This window comes from Onychomys torridus, chromosome 1 (assembly GCF_903995425.1).
Source record: "Onychomys torridus chromosome 1, mOncTor1.1, whole genome shotgun sequence".
Lineage (NCBI taxonomy): Eukaryota > Metazoa > Chordata > Mammalia > Rodentia > Cricetidae > Onychomys > Onychomys torridus.
Window position 1 is genome coordinate 110,559,516 of NC_050443.1, and position 22,679 is coordinate 110,582,194.

At 48.6% G+C, this 22,679-nt stretch overlaps 1 protein-coding gene across 6 annotated transcripts in view; it reads right to left on the reverse strand.

The window, feature by feature from the left end:
* Fam53b (family with sequence similarity 53 member B) overlaps positions 1–22,679 on the reverse strand; it is a 119,777-nt gene that overhangs the window by 38,705 nt on the left and 58,393 nt on the right. For all 6 annotated transcript variants that reach the window (XM_036196075.1, XM_036196066.1, XM_036196103.1 and 3 more), the window contains exons 3-4: positions 20,280–20,334; positions 6,571–7,349 (exon numbers count right to left, since the gene is read on the reverse strand). In XM_036196075.1, the coding sequence (XP_036051968.1) occupies positions 6,571–7,349; positions 20,280–20,334 (834 nt within the window). The remainder of the gene's footprint in view (positions 1–6,570; positions 7,350–20,279; positions 20,335–22,679) is intronic.

Sequence of the window (22,679 nt, forward strand, 5' to 3'; positions counted from 1 at the left end):
TCTGTAATTTCTTTTTCTTAAAATTTGTGTATATTCACATGTATTAGGAATACATCCATGTGTGTAAGAATGCACACACCTGTGTGAATGTGCAGGCCAGAGGAAGGCACTGAGTGACCTCTATCACTTTCCAGCTCATTTTTATTTATTTTTGATTGACTAATTTATGTGTGTTTTGCCCACATGTATGTCCGTGCACCACATGCATGCCTGGTGCCCAGGTCAGGAAAGGGCATTAGATCCCCCTGGAACTTGAGTTATAGACAATTGTAAGCCAGCATGTAGGTGCTGGGAATCAAATCCAGGTCCTCTACAAGGACAAGTGTTCTTAACCACTGGGTCATCTCTCCAGGCCTCCACCTCATACTTTTCAGCTAAGCTGGCAGTCTCTGCCCCTCCCCCACCCAGCTGGAGTTACAGGTGTGCACAAGACCACACTCTGCTCTTTACATGGGAGCTGTGATCTTCCAGCATGCACTCTTAACCACTAAGCCATTTTACAGTCCCTCGGCTTCCTTTTCTATAAAACAGTGTTCAACTGAAAACTACACACTGGATCCACAACACCTACTCTCCTGAGACAATCAATTGTTAACTCCATTTTACAGACATGGAGGGCCAAGTGAAAGCCAAGGGCGCACAGCTCGGATCAGGAACAAGACGGGGACAGAACCCTGAGTTACCTGACTTCAAAGTTCCCATTATATCTCACAAGAATCAGTCACGGGGAAAGGCCCAGGGAGAGCATGACAGTTTCCAGCCTTCCTGTGGTTTCCAAAGACTTTGGGCAAGTCTCTGACTCCTGCTACATGCTAAAGGCCATCTTCACCAGTGAGGATAAAGCAGCACAGGAAAAGCAGATGGTGCTCAAGCACTGAGCAGGCCGCAGTGGCTACCAAGATGGCCTCTTCTGAGTTCTCCTGAACACACTGCCATGATTGGTTAGCAATGGCTGCCAAGAGTAGGAAAGAAGGCATGTTAGGTTACTGTGCCCAAAGCTGCCATGGCTCAGCATCCATAAACCCCAAGAACCCAGGTTCTTTGTTTGGGTCAAGCCCATCTGAAGCATCTATTCCCATGTACTGACGGGTTTTGTCTTCACTTTGATTTAGCAGTTCTTCATCACAATACAACCCAGACTTCACACCAGCCTACATTCCATGCTGTAGATTTCCATTTCTAAACCCTCTCCCTACCATCAGTACAGCCTCCAGTCTCAGCAGCAAGGCTGATGGGAGTCCAAGGCAGACAGCCGGAGATCTGGCCAAGAAAGTGGAAGGCTGACCCACAACTGCCAGGGCTGCCTGAATAAGAAAACACACATCCAGCAGCATGAAGAGCCACTCCACGTGCTAGCTAGAAGGGTCTGTCCCTGTTAAAGGCAGCTCTACTGGTACACAAAGCAGAGAGGAGGCTGGCTGGAAGAAGCGTCATCCAAGGGTGACTGACCAGCAGAGAGACAGGAGTCATCATTAAGCATCTGTTAGAGCCCCTGCTGTCTGCAAGCAGCCCCTCAGCCAGCACAGCCCTGTGGCCCTGCTCCACCAGGCTCTCTGAACTCATGGGCAAGACCCCAGTCCCTCTACCATATGCCAGCATGCTTATTTCTACTTTGTGCTCTTTCCTGCCCCATAGCACCCCAGCCAGCTTTCATGAGTTTCTCAAACATCTGCTAACACAACAGTTGCTGCCTGTTCTGAGGCCTCCTTGGGGAGCTTGAGGATGCAGTGTGTGGGCAGCTGCAATCAATCAAACCTCTGTTTCGGCATCCTGAGCCCTCCCTATGAATGTCTTGCTTCTGTTTGAAGCTCTGTTGAAAAATATAATTTGTTTTCTCTTTCAAACTGACCGGCCTGGAGTTAAAAACACAGCACCCAGGGGCATAGCATTCATGAGCAATGGTATTGTCGCTTTTCTGAAGTCTTTGTTGATTCACATGATCCATGTCTAAATGGTCGTGCATAACTTGGTACTTGCTGGGAGACAAGCAATGTCTGGTGGTCAGGCCGGGTCTCAAATGAAGCAGTCACTATCAATGTCAGGGAAAGTCCTGCTGCTAAATAGCCCTCATGCTCAGACCAGCCCTGCTATACACTGGCACTGTGCAAACAGGAGGCTGTGGCTTCATACAACACCACAGGCAACAGGGACCTCAGACAATGAGGAGGAAAGCATGGGAGATCCACAGGACCAGACCCAGGCAGGATTGGACTTCATGGACTCCCATGCTGCCTTTGAACAGCTCACATCACAGAGCAGAGGCCATAAGTGAAAATCCAAGGAAGGTGGTGTTTCTTTTCTGGAGTGCTCATTCCTACAATCACCCTCCAAGATCCAGACAGCGATGTCACCTGTAGTCTCATTTGGCATCTCTGGCCACGATCCTAACGTTGGGATTTTAAGAAGATACGAGCAGAGACCACTGGAAAGTTTTTTTTTGTTTTTTGTTTTTTTTTAAACTGCATTTCACCTTCACTGCTGAGACGCACAAGGGCCACTGCTGCTGGCTAAGGCAGCTGTGTCCCAGGGATGCGGCAGGAGAGGGGGTGGCTGTGGGCTCCAAGGATGCCTTGGTTTCAAGAGTGCTTGCTGGGCATGGGGAGCCAATGCTCACATATGGCCAACTTCCGGTGGAGGGAGGTGAATCCTATTCTGTCACCATTTCATCACCCTTGGCTTGCAACATGGAGTTGAACATGCATGCTGGTGGCCAGCAGACTGCCTCCTCACTATTTACAAGAGGAAAGGATGAGGCAAGAGGATGGACAGACAAGAAGTGGTAAATGGCTAAGACAGGAAGTGGCCCCGGGACAGGAGGAAACAGAAAAGCAACATCTATAATAGAAGACAGGCTGCACCTCTACGAACACTCAGTGTGCGTGTGTCAACCTGCCCTGGTAATCGCTCACACCTCTTCTCTAGCCCTGCCAAGTGCAATGGTGAACTGTGCTTGTCAGCACTCACCATGCAAGACACTACACTGGGTAACATGGGTGTTGTGTGCATGCATGTGTGGACAGATATACAGATCTACAGTTCATGTCAATACTATAGACATATACACAGAAAGACAGAGAGATATGCGTATGCATGCATGCACAGGATAATGTGCAGTATATTGGTAAACCTGCAATGTGCTGTTTGAGCTCTCGGAAAAGCTGCCTGGTGAGTGTGGTTACTCCCCCACTTCAGACCCAAGAAAGTGTGTCTCAAAGTGTGTTCTCCAAGACGGCCTGTCTGTGGATGGTCTCCCTGGCCCCAACTCAGTGACAGGGAAAAGAAAAGGAAAATCATGCAAAAGTAAAAACTTTATGTCCTTTAGAAACAATCAGAAGGTGAACCATGAGCTGAGGATGTTGCTCAGAGCAAGAGTGCTTGCCTAGCATGCACAGAGACCCAGGTCTGATTTCCAGCAACACAGGAAAAAAACAAAACAAAACAGAAGGTGAACCATTTCCAACAGGGGTTACCATCCTTCATCCCATGATACCAAAGTGCCTGCAGTGGGAACGGGAAGCTGGGGGTTCATCCGGAGAGATGATCAGAAACTCCAGCTGGCTGCCTCCCTGATTTGATGATGTTTTGCTATCTGCTACTCTGTCCACCTACTAGTATCCATTTATTCTTTTACTTTGATTTGATATATACTAATAAATTCACTCATTTAAAACCAAAACCACAACTATCCTAGAGCATTCTCCAGATTATATAGAACACACACACACACACACACACACACACACACACACACACACACACACACGTTATAGACACACTGGTTATTTCCCTAACTCCCTCCATAGCCCTGTTGGTTGTGGACCTGCTCCACGCAAAGTTATGCAAACTGCCTAGGACTTCAGCATCATAACCCCTTTTCTGGAGCCCTTCTGGTTTGCCAATGCCCCTCCTAGATATGGATACAGAAGTAACTACTCTATCCAGAAAGGATCTGGCAGGCCTAGGAACCAGCAGAGCCTCAGTACCCACATGAGGTTGTAATGGATAAGCCCTGATATAACATTGACTTCTACCCAGGGGCAATGAACACTAGTCTGAGTCTCGACCTCAGGGCTCTTTGCCTTCTCTTGTCTTCTGGTTCTCAGATCTCATCCTGACTGGTTCCTTTTCCACTAGCAGGTTAGAGAACACTGGCTCCCTCCCACCAGCTGTGTCAAGGCCAAAGGGAAGCCCCACAAGTTCACACACCCTCAGGGTCTGCTCTGGGCCCCACATGCATACCAGTACCCCTGGAGACCAGAAGAGGACATCAGATCCCTTGGAACTGGATTTATGAGCAGTTTTGAGCCACCATGTGGGTACAAGAGCCAACCTGTGTCCTCTGCAGGAACAGCAAATGCACTTAACCCCTGAGGCATCTCTCCAGGCCCAAGGCTCTTTACAAACACATAAGGACTGTTTCAGGGCTGGTTATCAGACCCCTTGGCAAGCAAGGGCTACCTCCTGAGACCATACATTTCTGCATGGGGAGCCAAAGCAAGCAGAAGCACAGTGCTCTATGGGAAGATGGCTGGCCAGAGAGAGGTGCTTGATGGGACTCCATCCTCAGGGCCTGACCTCTGGCAATAGGGTGCATATTCTTCCCAAGTTGCTCTCTCCTTTGCCTGTGCCTTGTCCAACCCAGTACTCATAGCCAAGCAGCCTGCCAAGGCAGACAGGCTGAACCAGGGTGGCCTTCTCAGTGCACCTTCCTGGATCTTGGAGGCCTGCCTGGAACTGATGAGGCAATCTATACATTTGGGCACAACCCCACTGAGCAATATATTTTTAAGCAGTTTCTACATATGTGAGGCCAGAAAATTTCTTCAGTGATGCAGTGGCTAGTGAAATCTAATAACACTACATGTAAGCTGTTTTTATTACCTCTCTAGCTTATTCACCAATTAAACAGGCTTGCTATTACCAAGTTAACTGAAGCTGTGTGTCATACCCAGAACCTAAGGATCTGTGTTTCCTTGAGAAGACAGTCAATGTTGTCCTCCTATAACCTAAATAACCTAGTTCAGTCGATCTGGAGATGGAAAATTCCTCTCCGTATCCAACACACATGTTCACTTGCTGTCCAGGGAATAAGTCAGAAAGATCTACCAGGAGGAAGGGTCTCTGTTGGAATCAAGATGGACATCATGGAAGCTCTGACCCAAGTCAACCCATGGGCACAGGGGTGGCACAAGCACATCACCAACTTGTCCCTAGTTGTCCTGGATGGGGCCTGGGCTCATCTGTAAAGGTGGCTCAAAATTGTGGCCTCCAAGGCCACCTCAGCTAGATACCTGTACCCTGTCTTCAGTAGGGGACTGACAGGCTTAGAGCATGAAGAGAACAGAAGGTAACTCCATGAGTAGGAACCATGTCTTTGTTGTAAGTAGGCGGCTCCATGGGGGGAAGGGGTAGTGTGGGGAACCTAGGACTGCTTGTTGGCTACACCTGTCTGATGCAGAACAGATACCATGAGCCTGCCCGTCCTGGATCTGCTCATGGTCTGAAGAACGTGGCCAACCCTGCTGAGACCACTCCCTCACTAGCAAATTGATCTTCATTTCCTCAAACCAAGCAATAACCAATGTTTTTACATAGAACACCAAAAACTGATACACTATAGCACTGAGCAAGAGGTCTCTCAGATGGGAATGGAGCCAACAGCACCATGATTTGCTCATCACAGCCATCCATCCTAGAGTTAACGGTCACAAGGACCAACGTCACACCATAGGCCTCACTATCTTGATTACATCTTAAGACCTCCATAGCAAGAACCAAATGCAGCCAGCCCTCAGGCTCTGACCGTGTCCTGATTTTGGTGCCTAACTCCAAGACCGTCTCATCAGATCAATACCCAAGAGAAGTGTTGGCACGAAGCCGGACTCCAAGAAAAAGAAGACCGAGACAGAGGAACAGAGCACATGGTAGAGGCTCCTCCTACAACCATTGCTACAGATAGCTGCCGAGGTGGCCCAGAGGATACTGATAACAATTTCTTGGTAGTCTAAATGTTCGACAGTTTAATCAAAGGGGCTGATCCCTTCCCACCTTTTCTAAAGTCATTACTCATGGCCCTGATCTAGGGATCAGCATAATCCGGGTGACAATGAACACTGGTGTATGGGTTCCAGGAGAGGAGGTACCAGCAGAGGGCTAGAGAGGATTAATTAGTGTGTGGTCACACTGGACTCCTAGCCAATGCCTGCCTCTCACCATCTGTTTGCTCCTGTTCCATTAGCAATGAGCTTAACAGGGGAAGAACATGCTTCATTTTAAATGGAGAGAACCAGATATTTAGAAAAAAGAACTTGAAAAAAACATTCCCCCCCGCCTTTTTTTTTTAAGCTGAGGATCGAACCCAGGGCCTTGCGCTTGTTAGGCAAGCTCTCTACCACTGAGCTAAATCCCCAACCCAACATTTTTTTATTATACTTTCAAAACAAGAAAACTGACTCCTAAACATTTCTGAAAGTATCACTGTGCACTTAACTGGCTGGACCAGGACCAGAAGCCCCAGAGACCAGTGAGATGCGTCTTCTAGAGACTCTTCTAGGCTATTGGGGCACTTACCTGTGCCATCTTGGCAAGGTCTAGAGAAGGCCTTTGCTCCTGCACTTCGTCAGGACGTCGCCGTTTCATGCCAATCTTCTTGTCATTAAGGACACATGGCTGGGAGCGGCTGCGGGCAAGCCCACTGGAGCGTCTTGCCAGCTCGGGGGTTGAGGCAGGTGTGCTGCTGGCTGAGGGGGGACAGTATTCTGGGAAGGAAAACTGCTCGTGTGAGCAAGAGAGGGAGCGCTGCAGGTCCAGCCGGCCTCCTCCCACGGGGTGTGGGTCAGGGCTCCAGGCATCGCCCACCTGTCCACAGGGAGCTGAACCTGGTGCTCCTTGGCAGGGCTGTCCCCCAAAGCGCTGGTGCAGGCTGGACTGGTGGCAAGGTGAGGAGAGCCCATTGGCCCGAGCAGGGAGGCTGAAGCTGGAGCTCCGCTGCATGGGGCTGACACCGTTGGAGTAGCGCTGGACGCTGCCTCCACTGTAGCACCGTCTCTTCTCCACAGGAGTCCAGACTTTGGACCCCAAGGGCCGCCATGACGTCCGGCAGCTGGACATCTCATCAGAGAAGGAGAGTGACCGGCACTGGCGTTTGCTGGGGGGAGCGGACGGGTTCCCATTGTGGTCACTGATGCTGAGGTCTTTGATTAGGCTGGTCACTGCACAAGCAGTCACCGCCTCCTGGTGCCACAGGGAGCCGTCCTGACACTTTTCAGGCAGACACTCCCAGATGCTGGCGCTTGGCTGGTCAATCTGAAGAGGGCATTTTCTGTCCAGGTCTCGCCATCTGTCATTTTCTGGTGCATAAATACAAAGAGAAAACAGGATCTGAGAGGCCTTCCCAACACCCTCTGTTCCTCTACCAACAGCCTGTTTGCTACATAGCACTTTGGCACCAGAAAGGTTCTCATAAATCAGCCAGTTCAACTTTACTTTATAGATGAATACTGAGGCCCAACATGCTCAGTTGGAAGCAGAACAAGTCCTTGGATCCAGACTCACTCCTGGGCTTTCTGATCCAGCTTTCCTCCCAACATCCCAGGATGGTAGCTTGTCCTGAGCCCTGCCCTAGTCAGTGGCAGGCAGAGTCAGGGGAGCAGTGTAAGTTTGCATATGGCAGAAAACCCGATCAATACGAAGTCTTGGCCACTTCAGATGATCAAGGTCAAAATGGGGCTGGGATACTGCTAGTTTAGCTCCTCTGAATTCCATCATCAAAAGGTCTGCTCATAAAAGACACAGAATCTCCAGGCAATGGTGGTGTATGCAGAGGCAAGTGGATCTCTGTGAGTTCAAGGCCAGCCTGGCCTACAAAGTGAGTTCTAGGGACAGCCAGGGCTACACAGAAAAACCTTGTCTTAAAAAAATAAATAAAAAAAAAAAAGCCAAACCAAAACCAAAACAAAAAAAGATACAGAATCTTTTATTGATTTGTTTGCCTTCTACCAAAATATCCAATAATATCAGCACTGGCACCAGCTGCCAACCACAGCACTTTCTTCATATTCATTTGATTTCTTGCTGAAACTGAGGATATATAAAGTAGTTAAAATGGATAAGAGTAACATTTAAAGCCAGCTGGTGGTGGTGCACACCTTTAATCCCAACACTCAGGAGGCAGAGGCAGATGATTCTCTGCGAATTTGAGGCCAGCCTGGTCTACAGAGTGAGTTCTAGGGACAGCCAGGGGTACACAGAGAAACCCTGTCTCAAAAAACCAAACCAAAACAAACAAACAAAAAGGCTATTCAACTTTGTTTGAATGCATGAATCCATGGGCTAGTCCAACTGTGGAATGCCTCCACATCTGAACTTGAACAAATTATTGTTTTTCCACTATAGAATCAGGAGCCATGGCTGGGAATTTTAGGAGATGCAAAGATCAGAAGCACACACTGTCAGGAGTCAGCCCTGTCTATCACTGATCATCTGTATATGTACTATCTGGCAAATGTGGCAGCCTGAGTCAGGCAGCCAGTGGAACTGAAATAAAGCTGGAAATGGCACGCAGTAGGTATTTTCATGTCCCCACTGACACCCACAGCAATTCAAATCACTCATTGAGCATCCTTTTTGGACCATGACACCCACACAGCACCCTGCATGAAGGATCACCCGGGCCCAGGGCAAGCAATACAGCTATACGACACAGTGAAAACTCAGGCCAGCCTGACCCTAGCCCTGCCTCAAGAAACTTAGGGTGCAGGAAGATGTACAGTTTGAAAAGACCGTTCGCTCTATCCATAGGTGACAGGAACAGTGTACTGAGCTCTACAGTACCACTATGCTATTTCTTCCAGGCAGGACGCTACTCTGTAGCCTAGGGCCTTGAGCCTGAGGCAAACCTGCCTCAGCTTCCCAAGTGATGGAGTTAGATATGAGCCACCAATGACCACACCTGGCTTACAGTGATCACTTCTCTCAAAGGCCACTGCGATACACCCTGGACTGAATGTCACCCAAACAGCACCTAGTCCACTAGGTCAGGGAGTAAGCAATGCAGCCTAAGAGGGTGTCCGATAGCCAAAGGAAGCCAAACCAAGGCTAGATACAGAGTTTCTTCTTCCCAGACATCCTGCTAAGTCTTGAGACAGGTGACCTAAAGGGCTACAGCCTGGACGAAGGACACAGGACTGCCCAGAATGACAAAAGACTTATTGGAAGTTTAACTGGCCGGCCGGGAACCAAGCAGGACTGTGGCAGAACATCCAAAGACCTCAACTCAGAACTCCCAACCCTGAGGGAGGCAACTCTGATACCTATTCCTCTAGGTGAAATTTGATAAGTTACTTTCAAATATAAACTTTACGAAGAAAAAAAAAAAGGGTCTTTGCAAGCTGCTTATATTGTTCAAGTATGTCTTCAGTACCGTAGAAAACATTCCTTTCAGTATTCTATTACTTCTGAGTGTTCTCCCCTCCCCCAAGTGTGGTGTGTGTATGGTATGTATGTGTGTGTTTATACGTGGTGTGTGCAGGGGGGACGTGTACGTGTGTGGTGTTTTTGTGTGTATGTAGTGTTTATATGGGGGATATGTGTATGTGTGTGTGGTGTGCATTTGTAGTGAGTATATGATATGTGTGTGTTTCTGTGTGGTGTATGTGTGTTGTGTGTACGTGTGTGTTTGTATGGTGTGTGTATGTAGTGTATGTGATATGTGTTTGTGTGGTGTATATGTATGTGTGTTTGCATGATGTATTTGTAGTTCGTGTGTTCGTGCGTGCATGTAAACCAGAGTGGGACAACCTTAGGTATTAGTCCTCACATCTTGTTTGAGACAGCATCTCTTGCTCACTGATGAGTATGTCAGGCTAGTTAATAAGTGATCTTCCAGAGATTCCCCGCCTCTGTCCCCCATCTTCTGCTAGGCACCACTAGGACCACAGGCATGAGCTCTTCTGTGTCTGGCTTTTCTGTACGTTTTTGGATCTGAACTCAGGTCATCAGGCTTGAACAGTAAGAGTTTTACCCACTGGGCCATCTCCCCGCTCAATGTTTACCATTCTTTAAACACAGTTTTAATTTGACATTAATTAGTTCAGTGAACCAAAATAATGAATTCCAAACAGAGGAAATATAAACTAAACTGAGCATGGTAATATAAATCCAGCCTAATCCCAAGAAGTCAAGACAAGAGGATCACCTTGAATGCAAGGTTAGCCTGAGCTATAGAATGAGAAGAAATACAAATTAACATGGACTGAGCCGTGGTTGTCTATTACAGAAGGAGAAAAGTAATCCTAAGAAAAAGTGGAAATCAAATCAAAATGATAACAAATGACAGCAAATTGGTAAGTATAATTAAAATGTCCTACAACAGGTGGCTGGTTAAACAGATTCTAAGGGAATAACACACAGCATGTAGCAGAGTGGTTTCCAGGACTAACAGTCAGTAGTATGGGAAATGCCAGCGATACGTTGCTAAAGCAGCCATGTATAAAGCTCTATGATTCCTATATAGTAAAATACACAGTGTGCTACACATGAAATAAAAAGAAGCAGACCGTAATGTTAGTGACTTCTTGTCGGGTGGCTGGTTAACTGATGCTTCCTTAGTTGTGTTCTCGTCTGTATGTCCCCTGTGAGGAACTGTATTCACGAGCATCTGAGAGCTGTGGCTGCTGGGCCTACAGGGCCGTGCTCTGCCTTAGCTCTGGAAAGGAGCCATTCTAGAACCAGGGCCCAAACCTCATCCTCCGCTGGGTTCTCTCCTCTGGGTTTTCAGGAAGTTGCTGGAACCAACTTCCCTTTGAGGCCACAACACTGAAAACACCACAAGGCTCAGGGGTGTGGCAGGCTGAGGAAGGAACCAGCAGGCCTATCCACAGAACAGTGAAAGTCCAAGATGGCACCAGAGCTGGTGCTGGGAAGCCCGGTATACAAGACAGAGTGTGTCTCAGTCAAATGCAGAGAAAGCCATCAATTTAGAAGGGGTCCACCCTGGCCGGGCGGTGGTGGCACACGCCACTACTCCCAGCACTCAGGAGGCAGAACCAGGCGGATCTCTGTGAGTTCCAGGCCATCCTGGTGTACAGAGCAAGATCCAGGACAGGCACCAAAACTACACAGAAAAAAACCTTTTCTCGGAAAAAAAAGGGGGTGGGCGGGTTGGGGATTTAGCTCAGTGGTAGAGTGCTTGCCTAGCAAGCGCAAGGCCCTGGGTTCGATCCTCAGCTTCAAAAAGGGGGGGGGGGCTCCATCCAATCTACGAAGGGATTTCACTTGCTTTTCATTCTGCTGGACTACTAGCTCTGAAGTAGAACCCAGGGTGGCTCTCTGGGGTCCTTCACAGAGTGTGGTACACAGCAGACCCCATAGAGAGTGGGAGGAAATGAAGGAGAAGGTGGTGACGGAGTGAGGAGAAAAAATACAGGAGAGGCAGTGGGTGTTTGCTGGTTACTTCTTGTCACTGTCCTTACACAAGCAGGTTCAATCTGGCTATGCCCCAAACCCTCCACCCTCCTCTGAGCCATGCACTGGCTACCATGAAACAGGCAGGCAGAGTCAGTGAAAGCTCTCTTGACAAAGGAAAGCGTGCTAGCATGTATCAACAGCAGCCGTGTGGCCACTTGTCCCGTCTGCAGCACAGATTCAACGGTTTCTAGCGTTATCACTTTGAAACGTACAATACAAAAAAGTAAAAACAATCAATGCTATGTTTAGCTCTGGTGTTTCCACCCTTCACTCAGGGTCCAGAAAGCAACTTGTTGGGTCAGGTCAGCAGACAAAAGAACAGGATAGAGCTGATTTTTAATGGCAAAGTGCCCTATATGTGCAGCCCCAGCGCTGCAGAGCACAAAGGCCCTGAGAAGAAGATAGCGGGGTACCCCACCCCGCATTCAATGTCACCTCTGCATAACAACTGGAACGCTTCCCAAAGTGACAAAGGCCGCCAGTGCAGAGGAGCCACTGAGCAGTGGTCACTTACATGCAAGGCCCTTGGTTTGAATCTCAGCTCTGCACATTTCTTAATCTCTCTCAGTTGCAGAGAGAAGACACAGGCCTGGAAAAGCGCCCAGAGCAATCTCTCAGAAATGGCAGCTGTCAATGTAAGGACAGCAGCAAAAAACATGTTTGTGTTTGAGATCTGCTCTTCTGTTATTTTGTCTTTTTTTTTTTCCCCAGAGCTGAGGATCGAACCCAGGGCCTTGTGCTTGCTTCGCAAGCGCTCTACCACTGAGCTAAATCTCCAATCCCAGAGATCTGCTCTTCTGTACCTGGTACCAATGTCTGTAGACTCATGCTAAAAAGGGAACCAGTATTTTCTGTACTAGCATTTTCTAGAATATGGTTCCAGGACTGCCTGCTGGATGATGAAGGGAGGAGGTGGGATTGGGAGGTGGGGAGTAGAGATGTAGACACCTGGTCACTACAAATGTGATTTGTAAGATTGAAGCTGGTGGGTTTGATTTGCTTCTGCTTTGGGCAATTAGAGGACAGCAAACTTATAAAAAAGAATCCCTTTGCTTTTCAAGTCCTTAGAAAGTCACAGGCCAGGTGGGAACTCCCAGGGCTTCCACCCCAAATGGCACACAGCCTACATTATGCCATCCCTATTGGATCAACCTTTGGAAAGATCTTAAGAACCTCCTCAATGATCCTAGTGCACCCATGCTCACAATGAAATTTACACAATGGTGAGAATGTGTGTAAGTGCATGTGTGGGGGGCATACAACATATCACCTTGCCTATGGATGGGAGGATGAACCACATAGACATAAATATATCCTGAGCCCAGCTCTCCCACAAGTGAACCACATGACCAAAGTCTCTTCCAAAGTTGAGGCTCAAGGACTATGCCTGAAGTTTATTACCAGCTACCCTTTGAGAAAAGGAAACAGACCCCAAAATCACACTTACAGAACCCAGTCCTGCTGCCCCGACCAGAAAGCAGAGGCTGCTGGGTGCACAGATCTTGAGCTTTAAGAAAGAAAAGCACTTGAAGGAACACAAATAGCATTTGACCTCAAATGTTCTTGTTTCCATTTCTGCACTTAAACTGGGAAATTCCCTGGGGCCCATATTCTTGAGGGACTATAAGACTTCTTATGTTCAAAAGATAGAGGAGTTTTATAGCCTTGGAGATCTCGGTGCTGTGTTTTCGATACTCTTCTTAAAGTGACATGACCATAACCCAATGTGGTTTCTAGAACAGCTTAAGTAGTTACATACAGAGCCAAGGGGCCCGATTCTTGCAGCCTTCAAGGCCAGGGAGCAAGCCCCAAGGCAGACCTGTGACTGACTCATTCCTGGATTTCATACCTGTCTACTTATGCTGACAGTGAGGTATGGTCATGTATCCCTGCTTCCCCCCAGGTTGTGGTGCGCTAACTTGGCCGCAGGGCTGCAATGACTATCTGTTCTGAGTAGAAGCTCACCAACTCTTTAAAGAACTGATGTCTTTGTGAAGGCAGCTTTGCTAAACTGATCTTTTGATAAGAACATTGAAGGAAAAGCTAAGCAATAACTCGAGCTTCCCCACAAGGTCTCATCTGGGTAGTTAGTTAATCTTGTTTTTTGTTTTGTTTTTTGAGACAGGGTTTCTCTGTGTAGCTTTGCACCTTTCCTGGAACTCACTTTGTAGCCCAGGCTGGCCCCGAACTCACAGAGATCCACCTTCCTCCGGCTCCCGAGTGCTGGGATGAAAGGAGTGTGCCACCACCGCCCAGCCTGTTTATCTTGTTTTTAAAGACAGAGTCTCACTCTATAGATCAGGATGACTTGAAACCCACTATATTACCCAGGCTAAATTTGAACTTGCTGCAATCCTCCTGTCTCAGCCTCTCGGATGATGATGGGATTATAGTCATCATGTCTGCCTTTCTCATCTGCTTTTAATGAAGTTTAGTACCTCTGTTGCCAGAATGTTAATCTGCTAGCAGCTGAGTCAGGAAGAAAGGCTCCTGGGCTTCCTGGCTTTAGCCTCTGGCCCTGCTGTGTCTTAGGGAGAATGATACAAGACACGGGAGTTCATTTCACAAGCACCTCCCACAGACAAAGGGTTAGGATGGCTGAAGGTAACGTCCTACTGAGTCTCCTCTGGGGAAACAGGAAGTAGGCTGACCTGTGGGGCTCTGAAGAAGTGACAAAGGTCAGGGTGAAGACAGCTACTGGGGCCTTTGCCTCTCCAGTAGGGCAGGGACTGCAAGTGGCCTGTGGTCATGGGGGAGATGTGGTCTAGTGGGACCACTGCTGTAAAAACCGCACCAGGCTGAATGCTGGAGGCACAGGCCTCTGTCTCCTCACCCGCACAAGGTGGTGTGGATTGGAGTCCTGACAACCCTTTCAACTCTGACAGGGGCTGACAACTTCACCCCCAAGCTCCCAGGCACACATACAAATGTGGGGGAAACCAGTATTCTCTATAGCAGCAAAACTCCAAAGGGTGGAAAGGCCAGTTTGGTTCTGTTTCTTGTTTTGTTTTGGTTTGGTTTTTGGTTTTTTTTCAAGACAGGGTTTCTCTAAATAGTTTTGGTGCCTGTCCTGGATCTCACTCTGTAGACCGGGCTGACCTTGAACTCACATAGATTCGCCTGGCGATGCCTCTCGAATGCTGGGATTAAAGGCGTGCGCCACCACCGCCCAGTGGTTTTATTTGGTTTATTTATTTATTTATTTTTTTGGTTTTTTTGGTTTTTGGTTTTGTTTTTGTTTTGTTTTTTTTTGAGACAGGGTTTCTCTGTGTAGCTTTATGTCTTTCCTGGAACTCGCTTTGTAGACCAGGCTGGCCTCAAACTCACAGAGATCTGCCTGCCTCTGGCTCCCAAGTGCTGGGATTAAAGGCGTGTGCCACCACCACCCGGCTATTATTTATTTGTTTGTTTGTTTGTTTGTTTGTTTATTATGTACACAGAAGAGGGTGCCAGACCTCATTACAGATGGTTGTGAGCCACCATGTGGGTGCTAGGAATTGAACTCAGGACCTCTGGAAGAGCAGTCGGTGCTCTTAATCTCTGAGCCATCTCTAAGTCTTGTTTTGTTTTATTCTATCCTGTTTTCAGTACAAACTGAGATAGACAGTTCTTGAAACCGTGCACACAAGGCTGGGTGCCTTTGTATCAGATGAGGGAACTGTCAATAGATGCAATACCTAACAAAACAGGGTCCTTATTGAAACTGAGAGAGAACACAAACATGTACCCTAAGCGACTGTTTATCTCCTGGGTCATCACAACAATCCCGCACTGGTGAGACTAGGTTTCAGAGTAGTGACAGGTGTCCTCCAGGCACACCCAGTTACAAACAGCAGAACCCAGACCTCTGCTCTGCCGTCCCGCAGCCACACTCCTGTGAGTAGGCCAGGCTGTTCCTGACTACCCACTGCCCTTCCTTTTCCGCTGAGAGGCCAGCACCCAAAGATAGTGCTGTAGCCATTCTCGGGCCCTTCCTCATCCCCGTGAGAAAGCAGTCCCGGAGGGAGGGTCTCTCTTCACTGTGAACGGCAGCTATCCTGTGCCAGCTCCATCCCATCTACTTCCACTCTGGACTTTATCCTACACACACTGTCTGGAACCAATAAAAGGTAGATGAAGAACTGAGGCATTCTGTATGGCTTTAAAAATCACATACATATGTAACCACAACAAAGATACATTTAAAAAGGAAAGAGTTAGTTTTTCAAGCAGACGTATGTACTTGTATGCGGATGTACTTTTTTCACTGGAAACAAATTGTATGCTACCCTGTATTAGTTCGCAAGCAGTTTCTTCTAGGAGGCCCTGGCTCAAGGATCAGATACAAAACGGCACAAAGTCCTGGGCTGAGTAGCCCTGGTACTACTATTGGTGTTTCTCCCTTTGATTTGGTCATTCAACCACAATGGAAACTATCTAGCCCTGAATGCCAGCTTCTCTATACAGGTGCAATCACGGATCACTTTCAGTGACCAACTGGGGCTGAGTTAAGAGACCTAAGGCTACTGAATCTCAACATGAAATCTCTTTAGCCCTGCGCAGCTCAACACAGACAACTGGTTTCCCTAGGAACCCCATTCAGAGAGCGGCCCCGGGAACAACCCCTCTATGTACAGGGCAGCCGTGAACAGCCGAGTGATTAAACACTAAAGTAAGGGCTTATAATGAAAATGCTGACAGACCTGAGCAGTGGCACGAGCTGGGCCGCTATAAGGTTTTACAATCCTTTTATACATAATGTATGATCCTTCTGCTCAAGTGTCCTCTATGTTCCTTGCCTCTGAAATAATTTACATTAATAAATAACTTATTACCATAACTCCTGAAGTAATAATTATGGGTTGTTTTTTGTTTTTGTTTTTTTTGGTTTTTTTAAAGCATATGAATTGTTTTGTTCTCTGTCCACTGACTTGTATTTACAAGATTCTTCCTAGCGGCCTTTTGGGAATAATTGCTGTTACCTTTGCTTTCTCATATTTTATATGATTTCTAATCTCCTGGCCTGAGTGGTAAGAAAGATGGCATGTGTGGTGCCTACTATCCTGACGAAAAAAGGGCTTAGTTAGCAGCTGCGATTAGCCAAGGTAATGAATGGGGTCTGCACTCACCCCACTTGCCCTATTTTATATAAAAAGAAAAAGAAAGGATAGAGAAGAGAAGAGGAGAGGAGAGGAGAGGAGAGGAGAGGAGAGGAGAGGAGAGGAGAGGAGAGGAGAGGAGAGGAGAGGAGCTGGCACACCTGTGACCCCCAAGCAAGCATGAAGTCGCATCTCCCAGAGGGTCCCAGGCTCAGGCTAAGATTTCCCATGCAGCCCCTGCTTCATTGAATCCGGACCCCCCCCACACACACACACACACTTCCTGAACCCACCAGAAGTGGTGTAAGGACAGTGCAGCTCCCAGCCCAGATGGCAGGCCGGGAGCTGCCACTCAACTCATGTCTTGAGTAGATGCCTCTCCCGAGAGAGCCGCCTGCATGGAAAATCCTGCCTCAGCACAGAGATGGGTGGGGAAGATCTGAAGGTGAGAAAAGCCCCCGGTGTCTGCTAGAGGGAGCTGGCCTGGCACCCTAAGAAGGGGCCTTCAGCTGGGGACAAAGCAGGTGTACAGGGCTGGGCTCTGTTTTGTCTGGTGTCTCCAGTCCACACCTAACCCAGATTTGTTCTCTCCCTCACTTTAGAAAAGTGTAAAAATACTTTGTATCAAGTTCCCTAATCGAGGTGGGGCACAAGGGTAGGGAAGGGTCTGGTATCCAGTCCACAATCGCAAGAACGAAGTACTTAAAAAATAAAACAGCCTATCCATTGTTAAGAGCACTTGATTCTACTATGCTGGACTGTAAGTTGGCACCAAGGCAGTTCAGCCACCCAGAAGGGTGACATTCTGTAAATAAGCAGTAACCCAGTGCTGCTCTCCGAGCCCTGGTGCTCTTACTGGCTTTTCTTCAGGGCACCTAGGAAGCCCCCCGACACTGGTTCCCAGCTAGGATCACGGAATGGGGTTAGGAGGGAAACCCCTAAGTCACAGAGGTGTGTCTTCAGGAGCCTGGGCTGGGGTGGTGATTATGACAATTGGCATTTTATCTTTGCTCAGCAATGTCCAGCCCTGGAAGGGCCAAAAACCCTCTTGAAAAGTCTGGCCAGCCCCTCAGGGTGTTCTCTTCCCTGCTACTGAAACGTGGGCACACCCAAGATGAGATCTGCCTGCCTGGGGTACACTCCCAGTGTGCCACAGTGACTGAACAAGGCAAGGCCACAAACTTCTCCATTCATGGAATCAATGGGCTGGAGAGCTGATGGGAGCTACCTGTTCCAACTCACAGGGAAGTAGGGAGGCCTCTGACTGCTTGAGACCCCTGGCTCAGCAGTCGCTGGAATGGACAGAAGGTGGGAGCACCTCCTACCCACAGCAGCTATGCTTTGCCAGAAGAAGAGATCAAGGAAGGAGAAAATGGATTCTACCACTCAATGGCTCTACTGGCCTCCTCAATCTCGGCACATGGAATTTGCTGTCTATGGCTCTGGCTCCTTCATTAGACATAAAGTTCCTCTTGGGTTAGGGCAGGGCCCCTTTCATTCTGCCCAGCATTAAGTACCTAGAACATGCTAAATGCTCAATGAAAATCTATGAGAACAAGCCCCTGAAGCCCCTTGTGGTGAATAAAAGCCCTGGGAACACATGTCACATGGGGCATGGCTCTCGTGAATCAAGGAAAGCTGAGCAGCAGGCATATGAGGGGCATGGAGCTGCAGAAGCAGAGTGCACAGGCATCTCCAGCATCTAAGAAACTACCCCTGCATCGCCTCTATCTGAGTGGCGGGACTTCAGCACTGTTCTGGAGAAGTACGAGCCAGTGGGGAGCCAGTGAGGCTCGGACAGGGCTTCCAGAAGAGTCAACCTGAAAACACAGACTGGCACTTCCTCCAAGCCCTGTGCTACCTCGGACAGAAAGCAGGCTGTGTACCTCACAGGCTCAGGCAGCCAGAGGGTCCTGGACAACCTGAGCTGCTGATCACCTGTCTCCTTCACCAGGCCTCTACTCTGGCCCCATGGGCAACTCTGTCACTTATACCCACCCCCAAAGGAAGCTGCTGTGGCCCCTCTTTTGAGGAACAGTATCTTCATCTGAGGTCTCAGTCCTCTGTGGTGTGCTCTCCTGTAGCAATCATCACAAGTTTACTGTCACACAGTCCTCACAACAAACCCAAATCCACAACTGCTGTGCTGCAGATGAGGAAATCGAGGCTCAGAAGTTACAACGTTCAGCTCTAACAAGGCTTGCCACAGACCAGACCCACAGTGGAGGGCCAGGGAAGCCTAACAGAACAGCCTTGCAATGGAGGCCTGCCATCCTCCTGACACAGGTTCAGGTCTGACTCTGTTGGAGATAAGTCTGGGGTGAAGGCTGGCCATACATGACACCCTCCATGACAAAGCAAGGCAGCTCAGTCGTGAACCTGTTTCAGGATGCAGGAAGTACCGCAGGCTTCTGCACCATCGAATGGTATTGGTGGTGGTGATGGGGGAAGATGAAAGCCATTAACCACGGAAGAAGTATACAGTCATATGAGGATAGGCTATAGAAACATGTTAGCCAGGTGACTTCCCTGTTTCAATGTGCTCTAGGCAGCAGTAGCAAAAAAGACAGCCAGCTTTCCCTGCACTATAGCATATGTTAAAGAGAAAATAACTGTCCTTCTCTGCCACCTGGTCTAATTCTATTTCCTAAGAGATCTTTCAGAGAGTCACCGGGCCTCAGTTTTCCCTAGTATGAAGAAGTACCTGCCTGGCTCTGAAGCCGCAAACAATGTGTGTGGCAGGGTTCAACACGACGGAATCAGGTCCCCTGTGACTCACGGTCTCATCTATGGGAAGTGCTTTGAAATAGAAACAGAAACCACTGGACACAGAGAAAGGAGGGTACCGATAACCTCATGCGGCCCTGTAAGGTACTGAGTCTGAATCCCATTATGGCTATTCCATCACTGAGGTCTGGTCTCCAATCCAACATAGGTGGCACAGAATCCATCTGCAGAATGCCAAACGGTGCATGCAACCAACACAACCATTCTTTCTTCCCTGTACAAGAAACAGCATCACATGTGCACAGAAACACGAGGCCAAGCAGCTTACTGGACAGGATATTTGCCATATAAACCAAGTCTTCAAAAGGTTCCTGACCTCTGTTCTCTCTAGTTCCCTTCTGGGACTATCCTAAGAAATAAAACAAAAGACAAAAAACTCAGACTGAGAGAATCCCTGGACGTTACAACTGAAAATTCAACAGCTCTTTTGCCCCATGACGTAAGAATAACCCCCCAGGACAATTTAACGCACCCACTCAGTGTAGTACTATACAGCATTAAGATGCAGGACCTGGTCATTTGCATGCTATAGGAATTACTGAAAACCAAACACAGTCTATAAAATTGTATGTTCATGGTGGACTTGGCAATGTGAAATATGCAAAACACACACACACACACACACACACACACACACACACACACACACTCACTGAGAACCAGAATGCAATGTATTTGTACTTCCTATCCTATGGTATATTTTCTGAATAGAAAAACAAAATCACCATGAATTACTTATTGAGCCAGAACTCAATGCTGGAGTTAGAAATGGTGCCAATCAACCACACACCAGTGCCCCTCACTCTCATGCCCTGCACTCTGTTGGTCCACTCCAGCACTGGGGACTGAAATAGTTAAAAGACAGAAGAGAGTCTCTCCAGGACTACTCTGGAGTCTCACCTGGCTGGAAGGACTAGAAGAGGATGCCCATGCTGTGGAGCTACTCACCCATAATTCCACAGGAGAGAAGGGTCGGTCCTTGACTCATCTTCTTTGGCGTGTGCTGAAAACAACCAGAAAAGCTATTCAGTCTTCACGTCATCAGAAGCACATTTGCACACGACTCTGAGCTGACCTCACGACACTGAGATCTTTCTAAAATCACAGTTACAGGGGCATCTGCCCTTTGCCAGCATCACGTTGAGTTAAGGGAAAGACAGTAGCCCAAGAGACAAGGTCTGCACTTTGCCTGGACTTTGCCCCAAGGCTTCAACGTTACAGACAGAGCAGGCTAATACAAAATGCCTGTGACTGCTGACAAGAGGGTCTCTCTCCACAGAGGGTATGGGGGAGTTCTGATGTAATGACAGAACCAAACTCTACTAGGGGCTAGAAAGAAATTTGGAGAGGTGGGCCTCCTGGGAGTGAGGAGCAATGGACCCTGTCCTACTCCCTGATGGCTCCCCAGGGGAAGGAGCGACAGCATCCTCCACTACCCAGAAGGGAATGCTACAGCGAAGCTGCCAATCATTCTCTCTAAGCACAAAACACTCACTGGTTCTATCAGGTCTCAACCTGAGAGTTAGGGTTTTCCACTTCTGAGCACTGCACATCACTGGGCTCCCTGATCCACTGTGAACATTTTCTGCCTTCCCTCACAATCCACACCTACCTCAGCTGAATACCAGATGAAAAAGAAGCTGAGAATGCATAGCTACTAGACAGCAAGTGGAGCACAGAATATTCTGGGGCTCTTGTGCTGTCCGGCATCCAAGTCAAGTGCCCTATTCAGAAGGCCAGTGAGGAGCAGACATCTCAGTCAGGAGCCCGAGAAGAAGGTCTGCCTCATGCATTCCAGAGACTGGCTCCCTCACTCCTGCACATTCAGTTACAAGTACACTCCAGTCTACAGGAACTGACAGTTATCTGTCTTCAGGCTGTGCTAGGGGTTGATCATACAATGGGAAATGAAGTGCTCAGCCTATTACACAGGCTTCTAGCTTCTGAGAGGAGCGCCAGTCCTCTACCACATGACAGAAAGAGGCAGGGTTTCTAGGGTGAGAAATGGGCGGGAGCTTGGGCTCTGGCTCATAAAGTCCCAGGAGGAGGGTAGGGCTGACTAGCAACACCTGGCCCACCCTGATAAGGTGGCTGGCGCCTGGCACCAGCTTCCTCACCCCATCCCCGGGGCTCAATTTGGGGACCTCTGCTCTTGGTCAGCAGTGCATTTATCCCAGAGGGGTTTAAAGGGCAGGACGGTCCTTCCCAGATGAGGACACAGAAGAGAAGAAGGACTCAAACCTCAAAGAGGACAGTCACTCCATTACGGAGAGATGGGACTTGGGGGTGGGGGTGCGGGGTATGTGTGAGGTGGGTAGAGATCAGAGCTAGTTTCCAGAAGAACATCTGAGCTGGTGTTGATAGACAGGAGGGTGATTGATGATAGACAGCCCTTTTCCAGGCCTCTTCTTGGCTTAAACAGTCTTTAACATTACCAGGCCAGGTCACCCTCTGGTATGTAACTGTCTTATAGCCACCCACTAAAATAGCTAGAAAGAGTTAAAAAAAGAGCTGTACCTGCCTCCATCTCAGCTAACATGGCTAGTGTTGCAGGATGTGCAGCTAGAAGCCACACCCAAGTCACCCCGTAGGGAACAGGTGACACACACAGGAGAGCCTGCTAGCAGGGCTGCACCTCCCACACAACCAAGTGGAGAAGCCTCCGGAACCCAGGCAGGCCCCTTACTCTCCGGGGAAGGGTTCTGAGAAGGAACAGGACTGCCTCCCGCTGTGGTGCCTTGCCTGCCGAGGGAAACAAGGTCTCAGTGCTCGTGAGGTACCCAGGCTCAAGGACAACATCCACCCGGGTAGGTCCGAGTCAGCTCTACCCAGAGCACCCATGCCCAGTGTCAACCAGATGGGCTAGGAGCCCACTGAAGCTAGACCAAGGCAGAGAGCACAGAAAGCTGAGAGAACGGGAAGGCTGGCATAGTGAGTGTGCATGCCGGGCACACCGGTGTCACAGGGGCGGGCTTGGGCCTTCACATGCAGAAGCAGGAAGCAGAGCACAGCCACCTTGTCAGGAGGAAGAGCTCAAGTTCTGTTCATTCCACTGAGCTGGCCCTGAGCACCTGCTTCTAAACCCTGTCTCACCCCGGCCCTGGTCTTTCTGGGCCTGATCCATACACTCTTCTACAGCCTGTGAGTTTTCCACCTTTATCCCCGCAGTATTCAATTTTGTTTGAGCAGATTGTAGATGACCCTGCAAATTAAGAACCCTGGGGCTAGAGACTGCTCAGCAGTTGAGATCACTGGCTACTTTCCAGAGGACCAGGGTTCAATTCTAGCACCTAACTGGATTACAACCATCTGTAACTCTAGTCCCAAGGAATCTCACACTCACTTCTG